The following is a 13,214-nucleotide window of genomic DNA, read 5'->3' as shown; positions in this document are numbered from 1 at the left end:
AGAGAGAAGGGCCTAGAGAGGCAGTGGTGATGGGTGTGATCTGGAGGTGTGTTTCTTGTCCCTGGCTCCTCCTTTCTTCCTGCTTCCTGGCTGCCATACAAAGACAGCTTGTTTGGCCATGCCACTCCACCATGCCACCTCAGCATTGGAGCCAGTCATGCCTGGACTGAACCCTCTGAAATTGTGGGCCAAAGTAAGTTTCAAGTGTTGAGTATTTCGTCCCAGCAAAGAAAAAGAAAATAAAGATGGATGAGTAGATTAATAGGTAGGTAGGTAGATAGATAGAATTATAATACCAAATTACCTAGTTATAAAATTCTAAATTCTGAGAAAACCCAGTTGAAATTAATGAGAGGTTTCATGTATGAACAATGGGCTTTACATAACAATAGTAAACAATTAAGCTCTTATGTTGTACTAACATTGTCCTTAGTGTTTTATATGTATTGCTTATCTCAAGCCTACTGAAAGTAAGTAATTGCTGGAATTACCCAGCTACAAAGAGCTGGGGCCAGGGTTGCACCCAGGCATCTGGATCTGGAGGGAACTCCATGATTTTACCTCACAACAAAGAGAAGGATCTGGGCAGTGTGAATTGAAGGCATTCTAGGGAAGAAAAGAAGTATAAACATGGCAGCAAGGGGTGGAAACACATCCCATTATTGTCTGCTTTTTTAAAAAAGTCTGCAGTATTTATACAGTTTACACAAAACATGATTACATTTTGATCAATTGAGCATTCTTAGGGCCAGCCATATAGCTCAGTGGATTAAAGTGCCTGCAAGCAGGCACAGGGACCAGGAGTTCGATCCCTGGGCCTGTTGTGACAGCCCTACCCCCGGAGCACACTGAGACAGCAATTGAGACTAGGCATGGTGACGCACACCTGTAATCCCAGCTCTTGGGAGGCTGTAAACAGGTGGATCACTACAAGTCCGATCTAGTAGTGAGACCCTGAACACCCTATAGACCCTTCCCTAAAATACAAAAAAAAAATTGTAGCAATCATTTACTATATATTTGTCAGTGGCGTATCAAGGAGCAAACCTGTGATCATAGTTAAGTTTCTAATATTTTTTATCTGATAGCATCAGACCATCAGTGCCATTCTACAAGATATAGAGGAAAGCCAAGAAGAGTTATTAGAGTTTGACATAAGAAACCCTAAGGATGCAGGTAAGTATGTTCTCATACTCAAGTGGTTGTTTCAGGCATCAGGGGTCGTTGCTACCTTAATCTTAAGGTACATGCTTATTTTAATGTTCTCAATGGCTCAAACAGCAGCCTCCTTTTATATGAGAATATTTAAAGCATCAGGAATTGTCATTACATTCATTGATACAAACCAATAGTGTAATTGTTAACAAAGATCTGTATTCATGATGATATGAATAATTTGAGAGATATTCAGACTACAATCAAAGATAAGCAGCTACAAGTGATATGTTTAGATAGAGATACTACCAAAAAGCATCAGGGGTCTAGTCATATCTAGGATTGTGAGATTGTGTTGCTTCTTGACTCTTTAGCTTTACTCAGCTTTGATAACGTTTAAAAACAGATCAAAATTGCTGTGTGCAGTGATGACGTGGGCAGAGAAGATCCTTACAACGTGAGCACATACACTAGCTAACCATGCAGGTGATTATTAATTTGAGCTTAGTCAGTGGGGCAGAACAATTAGAATTTAAGTGGGATGCTCCTTCTTGGTGCGTTGCTCTTTCTCTACTATACTGTAGGGCAGTTCCTTAGGATTATGTAATTGAGTTAGCCTTGATTTCGATATCTGGACCATTAATTTTAGAAAAGTGAGTCATTCATAATTGCTTTTTAAAATGCAACAATAGGATAGACCTGTGTGGCCAAATGTAAAATTTGCTATCCTTCAGTTAACTGTCATATTATTACCATCTTCATAGAACAATACATTAAAAAGATGTTGGAGATCAAAGAGATTATGGATAATGTGCTTTCCAAGCAGAAAGCAGAAAGGGATGATTTAGCTAAAAAATACAGGTGAGTAAAAAAAAAACCAGTTGGATTAATTAAGAGTTTCTATAGTAAACTCATTTCTAACTACAGCACTACTATAGTTGAGATCTTAATGCCCCATGGACACTGTTGGGAAGTGGGAAAGACTCTGAGATGGGGCCTAGTAGAGTCTTCCAGTTGCTGGGGAAGGATCTTGGCTCCTTTCTTTTCCTCTCTTCCTTCGTGGCTTGACCTTGAACCAAATGGTAGCTTCACTCTAGCACTTGCTCCTCTTTCTGTAATGTGCTGCCTTCTCACAGGCCCAAATTATTGAGGTCAGCTTACCATGAACTGATGCCTCTAAAACTGTGAGCCAAAATCAACCTTTTCATAAGTTGATCTGTCAGGTATTTGCTTCAGTAAAAGAAAGATAAGTAACAAATAGTTAGACCTAGGATTTCTTAAGAATACAAACACTGCTTAGGACCAAAAAATAACTTCTTATGGTTGTATGATCTGTTACATCCATTGGAAATTGTACTTTCCATAAAGATATTTATCTATTTCATTATATCTTTATTATAGGATATAATAAAGGACATTTGTAATAATAAGGACATTTGTAATAATATTAAAATATATTATTCAAAACAATATTTTAATACCTGAAAAAGTTGTCCACAGTGAAGAATGCAGTAAAAGCCTTTCAGGTCCAGAATCTCACAAATAAATGTCTCTCTTTACCCTATTCAAATTTTCTACATTACATTATTTTCTTATTATTACAAATGTCCTAGGAAGTTGATTAATTAGCTAATTTGTGTGTGTGTGTGTGTGTGTGTAGTGTGTAAAGTATGTTGCATGAGCTTTCAGTATTTCATGGTCCTTATAGAGTTTTATCCTGATAATACTGTCTTGGTTATATGCCTCTTCTCATCCTTTTTTTTGAGAAAAATGTTTGCTGTATGTTTCTCATTTGAGCATTTTTATTAGTTTTTTGTAGACTTAGTTACAGATGTACTCTATTATTTATTTACATTTAATTTTCTATTTTCTTTATATTTTTGTCTGATAATCACTTAACACCTAAAAGTTTTTCCTGAACTTATTTGAAAATCACTTTTAATTTTTATTTATAAGTCCACTGTCTTTTTTTCTTCATTTTGCTTTTCTCTCCAGTGGGTAAATATCTTAAGTTTCTTTCTGTTTCTTGAATTTTTTTTTCTGGCACCATCGAGCAGGTGAGCTTTTATGAGCTGCAGATGAGTAATTAACCACAGAATATTTTCTAGGGGTTTTAAAGAGTCTGGCTTTAATTTTCCTTCAGTGTCCTATGGCAGAAAATCCACTGAAATCTTGGGAAATTTCTGATCAGTTGGGATTTCAGGCTGTGTGTGTGTGTGTGTGTTTTTTTAAATGTATTTGGTACAGGGTCTCACTACACAGCTCAGACTCATAGTGATCCTCCTGTTTTCAGCCTCCCCAGGGCTGGGATTATAGGCATGTGCCACCACACCAGGTCTCAGTGGCCGGCTCAGTGCACCTAGGGGTAGGGCCAGTGTGGCATGTGGTGCCAGGGATTGAACTCCAGTCCCTTTGCTTTCCTAAGCAGGCACTTAATCCACTGATCTACCTCTCTGGCCCTCAAGCTGAAAATTCTTACTAATGTTTCGAGACCCATATGTTTTACATAAGTTTAAGTGTGATGTTATTACCAGTTTAACTGCTTTATCTGGCTTTCGTATTTTATGTTGCTAATTTGATTTCTTCCTGCTTCATATATCTATTCAGATACATCTGTCCTCCCTTGTGCTGAGATTACAGTTCCGTGCCACCATGCCCAATCTTGGTGGCCAGCACGGTATACTGTACTAAGGATCAAATCCGGGTCCTTGTGCTTGTCTAGGCAGGCGCTTAGACTGCTAAGCTATCGCCGTGGCCCCAAAATTATTTTTATAGTAATACTAAGATGTTACTTGCTCATGAATGTGCAATGGAGTTTTCCACAGACTACCATATGGCCAGTGGAATGCATGCTTATATGTTCTTTTTTCTTTTTTTTTTTTTTTTTTTTTTTTTGCGGAACCAGGGATTGAACTCAGAGTGAGCCATCTCCCTGGCCCTGCTTATATGTTCTTATAAATTTTTCAATTTCAGTTTCTAAAATAGTAAATATTGATAATCAATATAAACACAAACCTTTTGGTTCTTCAATAATTTTAAGAGTATGACTAGATCTTGAAGCCAAAAAATTTGAGAACCATTGGAAACCAAATGTTTAATATACTCAAGTTTGATGTGGGATAGGTAGGCTTAACCAAAAGACAGATGAAGAGGTGTGATGACCCATTTCATCTGGACTTCTAAGTGTCTTGGTACGGGTCCCCAGTACAGTTACAGTAATGACTTAACAAACTAGTATTTCTTAGATCTAGTTGATATGTGATTGTTGATAAAGCAGTCCTGTTCCTCTATAGCTGAGGAAACCTGAATGGAACTTATTCCCAAATTGTACTTTTTAATGCACCATTCCATTTAAACAGGAACACCAAACATAAAGAATGAGGGAGAGAGGGGGCCAGGGAGATAGCTCAGTAGAATAAGCGCTTGCCTGACAAGTGCAAGAGCCTGAGTTCAATCCCCAGTTCCTCAAAAACAGAAAAAGAATGAGGGAGAGCCAGATGTGGTGGCTCACGCCTGTAATCCCAGAACTTGGGAGGCTGAGACAAGAGGATCGTTACGAGTTCAAGACCAGCCTGGGTTACAAAGTGAGCTCAAGGCCAGCCTGAACTGCATAGCAAGACCTTGTCTCAAAAAGACAAAAAAGAATGAGGGTATTCCTCAGTCAGAAATTTCTTTGTACCTTCCAACCAAAGAAAATAGCAATCTATGTACCTTCCCACCAAAGATAGACAGCCCAAGTTGTCTTTCTCTTTTATGGTTGGCTCAAAACTGATAAATGATGTGAATATAAATCATATTCTAAAAAATAGTACTCACTGTAAGTAAAAGTTTCCTCTTGAAGGTTACATTGTAAAGGTAGACTTTCAAAGCTGATGAAAATTAAAAGAGTATCTTTAACATCTAGATACCTGCTAGGAAGTTTTCTACTGTATTTATACTTTTCTTTTTTCTGTTTCTTCCTGTAGGGTGTCCATAGAGTCATTTAAGCATGGAGTCTTGAGAGAACAGCTGGCCAATTTGGCCACAAGACAGAGGAAACTTTTAGTTGCAGCAAAAAAGCAGAAAAATATAAGCCTGAAAATTCAAAATTATAAGAATGTCACATGCTTGACTAGTCCTCATGTAAGGAAGCTACCGTCCAGTCTAGACATGTCCTGTGATAAGGACACTCAAGAGCTTACCAATCTGGACAACTTAGTACCTCCCCAGTTAAGTCCATTTTCTCCCGTCAACCTTGATTATGGAAGCATGCAAGAAACACCATTGTCTCCAGAGTCTCGGAATGATGGCCAAAATACTAACATCTGTCTAAATTCCAAGGCAGTTAGGAGGAAAGAATTTTCTAGAAGTGAGATGAATTCAGAAGAAAATGAAAATGATTGTACCTTGGATAGTTTATCAAAACCCAGGCACTCAGATAGTACTGAGAAGATTAAATTATCATCCCAACCTACTCCTTTTATTGTTCAACCAAAATACTCACAAAAAGAAAATGATCTTATGGAAACTATAACCAAAGATGAATTTTGTCTTTCAGCCACAAAAAGTACGTTGAATATTTCTGAATGCTCCAGTATCCTTTCCCAAAGTGATGCCCCTGTATCAACTGTTATTTCAGACCAAGACCTTTCCCATTGTGATCCAAAAAGAGAAGACAAAAAAACAGCTTCTCATCTACCACCTGGTGGGGCCTGCAAATCTCTGGCACCTCAGAGGAGCGCTGATCCTGGACATCCCATAAAATCATGTCTTAAAAAGTCAGCTTCTACCACCCCAAGTGCAAGTGACAGGCAGATTTCTTTTTCCTCTAAGTCTGGTCATCAACATGCTATCAAAAAGCCTTTAAGTTTCAGCACAACTCCTAAAAAGAAACGTATACAGATAAAAGATTTGATATTACAAGGAAGAATTAAACCAGGAAAAAATATTTTGGAATTCAAAACACAGGTATTTTTTTAAATATAAAATCATTCAAGTTTTATAAGTCTGTGTTGCTGTAGCATAGCACAGGTCTTTAGAGGTTTTGTTGGGCTTCTTGAGTGGCAGAACACAGCCACTGTGTTCTCAGCAAGTATAATCATGCTTCTGGAATTGTCCTGATGTACTTCAGTCACAAGTACCTTTGGGCTCTCGAGTAGAAATACTTGATTATATTATACAGAAATGATTCAGAAATGAGCAGTGTACTGCTGAAGCATCCCCTGAAGGTACAAATATAAATTCATCTTCTATAACAACCCAATTTAGAACAAGAGTGAGTTGGAATTTAGGTAATGTGGCTCAATTACAACAATATTTATTCATAAAAGCGAAACAAGAAAAAGATCTGTTAGATATGCCTATTAAAAAATGCTTCCTGTCCTCTTCTTCGCATTCACTTTTTAAAAGAGGAATTTAGAGTGTCAAAAATTACAGAGTCCTTGAATCCTTTGCTTATGGATCAGTCTAACAGGAATTGGTCTGGGCAAACCTGAATTTAATTTGAACGATCCCTGTTTCCAGCATTTCTTAGCTTTGGATAACAAGTTTTTCCTAGTCAATAAGCTTTACCTGTAAGTTAATAAAAAATATTTTAATTTTAAAGCTCTGAATTAGAGTTTTATGATTAGTGGCTTGATCTCAGATCTCTGTGTTCTGGTTTGCTTATCTGTTGGCCTCCTTATTGCTAAGTACTACTTAGATTAGCCAAAGCACCTCACATTTTAGAATATTAGTTATATTAACTCAAATATTAACTGTTACTACTTTCTTGAGGTATATTTGGCATACAAAAACACGGTATTTATTTAAACGTACAATTTGAGAAGTTATGTCATACGTACATATCTATGAAGTCATGACCAAAGACAAGATGATTATCCATTAGCCCCAAAAGTTTCTCTTTATATACCTCCTTTATACCCCTCTTTTCCCTCACCAGTCCCCAATTAATTACTGTCTGCTTTCTGAATCTACACACTAGGTTTCATTGCTAAGAATTCTAGATCATTAGAATTATACATTCTGTATTCATTTTAGCTGACTTTTTTCTCTGAATATAATTATTTGAGATTCATATTACGTGTCAGTAGTTCATTCCTTTCTTTGTTCTTGGCCAGTATTCCATCGTTTATCAGTTCACTTGGCATGGACAATTAGATTACTTCTACTTTTTGGCTGTTACATATAAAGCTTCTATACCAAGTATAGTCTGACATAGGCTTTCATTTTTGGATAAATACCTTGGAATAAAATTGCTGAATTATTGGTATCATAAGCATACCTCTAACTTTATAAGAAGAAATGTTAAAGCTATTTGTAAATTTTTTACATTTCCATCAGTTGTATATAAGAGGTATACTATAGTTCTTCTGTGTCATCACCAGTGCCTATTATGGTCAGTTTTTCCATTTTAATTTGTACTCTTTCATGGTAATACGTAGTGTAGATGTGTATTGTATATAATGGAACAGCTATATATGTGTAGTGAGCTATCATTGTGTGTTTAATTTGAACAGGTTGGTTGTAGTGGAAGCTTTATTTCTCCTATGGAATCATCTTTTGTTGATGTCTGCTTTTAGAGTTTGCCTTTAGAAGAGATTAATTCCTTTTTTGCAGTGACTTTAAGATTCTATTTTTGGGCCTAGAGAGATAGCTCAGTAAAATAATTGCTTGCCTGACAAGCACAGGGTCCTGAGTTCAATCCCCGGTACCACAGGAAAAAAAAAAAAAAACAAGATTCTATTTTTATATTGCATTTTCAGGATTTTGAATATGATACATTGTGGAGAATTTCTCTCCTAAGTGTGGCTATTTGATGCTGTTACATAACTCATCCTATGTTAAATTATTATCTATATGTTAAATTATTGCGATTTTTTTTGCTATTGTATCGATAAACAAGGTTTTTATGCCATTTGTGCTGTTTTCTAATTTTTCACTAATTCCAGTAAGTTTTAGTCTTTTTGGATCTATTTTTCATGTTTTCTTTTTCTTTTTAGGGTATCTTTCATTAATTGGGTACCAACTGCAGCACTGTCTTATGACACTGTGTCTTCACATTGGTCACTTTGCCCTGTATATTATAGTTTTAATCAATTTTTTTCCAGAACCGGGGATTGAACTCAGGCCCTTAGCCCTTGCCAGGGAAGCGCTTATTCCACTGAGCTATCTTGTTACATTGGTCACTTTGGCTGCCCATACTTTCAGCAGAACTTTTAATCTCCTGAATTTATATTTGGAGCCTTTTTATGAACTCTTAATTATTTTCTATACTCGTCATTCATGTTTTGAATTATTTTGTTTAGCTCTGCTTGCTTTTTATTAATGTCTTCTGTAGATTCACTGATCATTTTATTTGACCCATTAACTTTTATTTGTATCTTCTGTGATTTTTCTGAATACCTTATTTACTAATCTGCTTTATTATCGCCCTTGAGATAATTTGGCTGTGTGCCTTGTGATTTCTTCCTCTTTAATGCCCCATGGATCTGCTTTGGGGAATTAGGAATGTAGGTAGGCTTTTTTTTCTTGGCTTCACTTCTGTTTCCGTTTTTTTTTTGTTTGTTTGTTTGTTTGTTTGTTTGTCAATTTGTTTTTGTTGAGGCTCCCTGGTTGAGTGTAGTGGAAAGCTTTGTTTCTACTATGGAGTCATCTTTGTTGCTGTCTAGTTTTCAGTGGTGTTTTCTGGGCGTGTCTCACTATGAGTTTGGATGCAACCACCTCCATTCACCTGGGGTGGGAAGGTTCATCATATCTGACCCAGTACACAGTTCTCTAAGAATAGATCACAGTATTGTTAATGACTTCAAGGCAATCCAGATATTGATCCCAAGAAAACCAAGTAGTAGCCATGACTGTGCCATCTTGACTATAATAACAAAATCAGCATCAATATTTTTACCTATAGGGGGTGGAGAGATAGCTTGGCAGTATAAGTGCCTGCCTGGCAAGTACAAGGACCCGGGTTTGATCCCCAAAACCACGTGCCATGCTAGCCCTGGAACCCCAGGTGCACCGTGCCAGCCCCAAAACCAGGCGTGGTGGTGCATACCTATAATCCCAGTGCTGGGGAGGCTGAGACAGGAGAATCACTACAAGTCTGAGCTGTTTAGCATGACCCTGTACCAAAAAAAAATAAGTGATTTTCTTAGAAAAAATTTTAATTACAATAAATATCTACTAAGTGGAACAACTTTACCTCAAACAACAAACCAGTATTCAACAGTAGTCACATAAACTTAGCTAGATAGCTAGAGAGTTATAAAACTTAGTAGAGAACAAAGATTGTAAAGTTTGAATAATTAATCAGTGGGATATGAGAGAAAAGTGAGGTAAGGGAACCCTACTGATATGTAAAAGGAAATCAGTAATGTTAGAATAGTTGCAGGAAAGAATGAATTGAAAAAGAAGAAAAAAGAAAGAACAAAATATAGGCTATAAATGATAAGCAAGAAGAAAAAGTTGAAAGGGGAATAGAGAAAAGAAATAGAGAAATAAAAATGAAACCAAAAACTAGCAAGTAGCTCTGCACACCAAGCACTTGCTTAGGCAAGCACAGGGAGCAGGATTCGATCCCTGCACCACATACAGCGCCAGCCCCACCCCCCGGGCTTACTGAGCCAGCCACAGAGACTGGGCTGTAATCCTAGTGATGGGGAGGCTGAAAACAGGAGGATTACTGAGTCTGAGCTGCATAGTGAGACCCTGTATCAAATACATTAAAGAAAGAAAAGGATAAAACACAACCTCCTTCCCAAATAAAAACCCAATGAAGGAAAGACAGAATAATAAATAAAATATAAAAATAAAAAAAAGATTTAGTCCAAGAAAAAATTCCTTTGTTTTGAATGCGTAGTTTCTTTCCAAGATCTGCAGTCTTGGGCTACAATCAGAATATTCTCCTAGTTTTAGGACCCTATGTGTTTTTGAGGTGCCTTTCCCTCATCAGAAGCCCCTCTGTCCATTCTCCCCAGGCTGCAATTCAAGTTAGGGTTGTGACCTTGCTGCCATTGGTAGATGGAAAACATGACTTTCCCTCTGCTCTCTGTTAGATGTAGGCCTTGGGGCCAGGTCTCAGATGTACTGTTAGACTTAAGGTCAGCACCCTTGGGGGCTGATTGTTCCCCTCTGTCCCAGGGTGTTGTCTTTATCCAGGATCAGGTTGATTGGTTAGTCCATCCCTCTGCTGCCCCATGCCATCTAAAATGCCATTGAGAGCTGATTTGGATGATCATGCCCTTGAGTCGGGTACCACGTGGTTAGTGTGAGCCTGTTTGCTTAAATTAGGGGGGCCTTGTGTGCAACATCTTTTAAAAAGCAGGCCTATGATTGTGATCCAGTTTAATTTATCAGCTTTTTATAGGTTATACTTTTCCTGTCGTATTTGAAGATTTGACTCAAAGCAACAGATTTTTTTTCTTGCAAGTTGTCAGAGTGTTTGGTTTACATTTAGGGCTGTAATTCATTTTTAATTAATTTTTATCTATAGGATAAAATAGGATCCTTTTCATGTTTCTGAATTTGTATATTCAGATGTTCCAGCAGTATGTGTTGAAAAGTATTCTCTCTATTGAATAGCCTGTGTACTTATGTCAAAACTCAGTAGATTCCCTATTCTGTTTCACTGATCTATTGTACTGATCTACCTGTCAGCCCCCTTCACCCCTAGAATTTTAGCTCTGTCTCTTCATCTTTGTGAGTCCACAGACTTTGCCTGGATTCCCCTTCCCTACACTATGATCCGGAAGCTCTCTTAAGAGCAGTAAGCAGAGGCATTTTCAGGGCTTACCACATTAAATTCTTACAACACAGGGATCACAGTACTTTGCTTTCTCATGATTGGTTTCTTGGAAACCATTATTTCATATATTCTAGCTTTTGATTGTGCTAGGCTAAATTTGGTCTTTGCCCTGTTATTTTATCATGGTCAAAAACAAGTTCACTGGGGCCGGGGAGATGGCTCAGTGGAATAAGCGCTTCCCTGGCAAGCGCTAAGGGCCTGAGTTCAATCCCTGGTTCCACAAAAAAAAAAAAAAAAAAAAGTTCATTGATTTCAGTAAATTTTATCTTTTTTTTTTTCTTTCTTTCTTTCGTTTTTTGTTTTTTTTTTTTTTTAACTTTAGGAGACTACCCATAAGGCCAGTATTTTATTGAGTGGTAAAATTAAGGTTGAAAATGGTCAGATTTATCAAAACCCAGTCACCTGGCTAAAGGACCTTCTGGGAGGTGACAGTTGTGTGACTTGGAATTATGCTTGGAGTAAGGTGAGTCATTCATAAATTTGATTTAATTTTATATTCAAATGGAAAGACATGAATACTCTGAGCTACATTGCGCCCGCATCTCCGCTGTGTAGTGCCATCTGCTTTCCCCCACAGCTGTGCTTACAGCATTGCTGTGAGCATGGCCGGCAGCTGACTGTACCTCCACCTCTTTGCTCCTTCTCAGCTCAGAAACTTTACTGTCCCTAATTTTTTTTTTATTCCCAGTAGATTTCATGTCTTTGTGACTCCAGATAAAAAATGTGGGACCTCTGACGCATTAATAATGTAGTCAGTAAATGTTACTGTTATTCTGATAAAACAAACTCTCAGCAAATACAAAAGGAATGGACAAAAACTCTAAGGCTTATAGAATTACACTTTCATTTCTGCACATTAACAGTATCCACAGATTTCTAAAGGAAATATATTTTTCAAAAAGAAATGCTTTTGGGCTGGTGAGATGGCTCAGTGGTCTAAAGCACCTACTTAGAACAAGCTTCGCAAAGCACAGGGACCGCAGTTCAATCCCCAGCACCACATGCCAGCCAGCCCCGCCCCCTGGTGGGCTGAGCTGGCCACACACATACACACGCATGCACGCACACACATAAATAAATAAAATTTAAAAAAAAAAAAAAAGAAATGCTTTTATTCAGAGCCCCTCACCTCTGGCATCTGAGGTAAAAGCCCTGTCAGGAGTGACTGACACCCCGTGGTCCAGTGGTTATCCACCTGTGTGCCCACAAACACACTCAGGCGGTCTTAGTGATTTACTCAAAAAAGGGGGTATCATTACTTCCCCATTACCGTTTCAAATAATAAAGCCTACCATTAGCTTCCGCTAGCCACTGCAGTAAGCTTCCGGACACCAGTAATAGGTGCAGTTTGTTTTCTTTGTTGTTGTTGTTGTTGTTGTTGTTCAACCCAGCTTTGCCCACTCCCATCGCCAGCTGCTGCACTGCCCTCAAACTCTGCCCCAGCTCTGCATCCTGATCTCCTAAAACAGTGGTGGGAAATCTATGGCATGCATGTGGTACGCTGGCACTTTAGCTTTGAAAGTCCACCATCACTGTCCTAGACTTTTGTGGTAGATGCTTGCAGTTTGGAGCTCTGGTTCCTTCTGTCATATCAGCACACTCCATTTTGTCTCCTCTATGTCTTCTTATCTCCTAAGGCTTCTCCCATCTCTAAAGTCACTAGGTCATCTGCTTTCCGTTCACCACAGTCCATTTTGCTCAGTCCTTTTCATGGACTATAATGAATGTTAACATTTGCTTGTGAAAATCCCTTTAAGGTTTTTTAAAATTATGATACATTACACTATTATGCTGGCACTGAATCTGCTCACAGCAGCACTATATTACTGATTGCAGTGGCTTAGGTTTTTTGGACCTGGGCATCCCCCGTAAACTGTGCCCAGTAGCAACTCAGTTCTCCTACTCTGGGCACTGCATGATTCTGCATTTCCTGCCTTTGAGTAGCTGCATCATTAGCACACACACTGCAGTGATGCCTCATCTCCATATCACATTGCCCAGTGTTTTCTCATCAGCCAAGCCAATTAGAGTCTTACTGATTTGCACCCCTGGTCTGGTGAAGCGGACTGCAAATACAGACACTAAAGTACAGGACAATTCTTGGCTGTAAGATACTCCTACAGACTATTGAGCAGTCTTAGATGACGTTTTCCCCCCACAGTGCCAAAGATCAAACTCAGGACCTTGTGCTTGTCAGGCAGGTGCTCGTGCCACTGAGCTATGTTTCCAGCCCTTAGATGACTTTAAGAAAAATAGGGCTTTAAAAACTTATATGATA

The 13,214-nt window shown here is 38.2% G+C and overlaps 1 protein-coding gene and 1 pseudogene across 2 annotated transcripts in view; one reads left to right on the top strand and one right to left on the bottom strand.

The window, feature by feature from the left end:
- The window catches only part of Ankrd31 (ankyrin repeat domain 31), a 206,556-nt gene that overhangs the window by 166,963 nt on the left and 26,379 nt on the right, over positions 1-13,214 (top strand). The window contains exons 19-22 of the mRNA XM_004643500.1: positions 1,089-1,176; positions 1,920-2,016; positions 5,121-6,102; positions 11,259-11,399. Of these exons, the coding sequence (XP_004643557.1) occupies positions 1,089-1,176; positions 1,920-2,016; positions 5,121-6,102; positions 11,259-11,399 (1,308 nt within the window). The remainder of the gene's footprint in view (positions 1-1,088; positions 1,177-1,919; positions 2,017-5,120; positions 6,103-11,258; positions 11,400-13,214) is intronic.
- LOC105743854 overlaps positions 11,780-13,214 on the bottom strand; it is a 2,371-nt pseudogene continuing 936 nt past the window's right edge. The window contains exon 2 of the transcript XR_001117337.2: positions 11,780-11,812. The product of XR_001117337.2 is annotated as an INO80 complex subunit C pseudogene (transcript). The remainder of the gene's footprint in view (positions 11,813-13,214) is intronic.

This window comes from Octodon degus, unplaced genomic scaffold, assembly GCF_000260255.1.
Source record: "Octodon degus isolate 3935 unplaced genomic scaffold, OctDeg1.0 scaffold00177, whole genome shotgun sequence".
Lineage (NCBI taxonomy): Eukaryota > Metazoa > Chordata > Mammalia > Rodentia > Octodontidae > Octodon > Octodon degus.
This window is presented reverse-complemented; position numbering and strand designations above follow the sequence as displayed.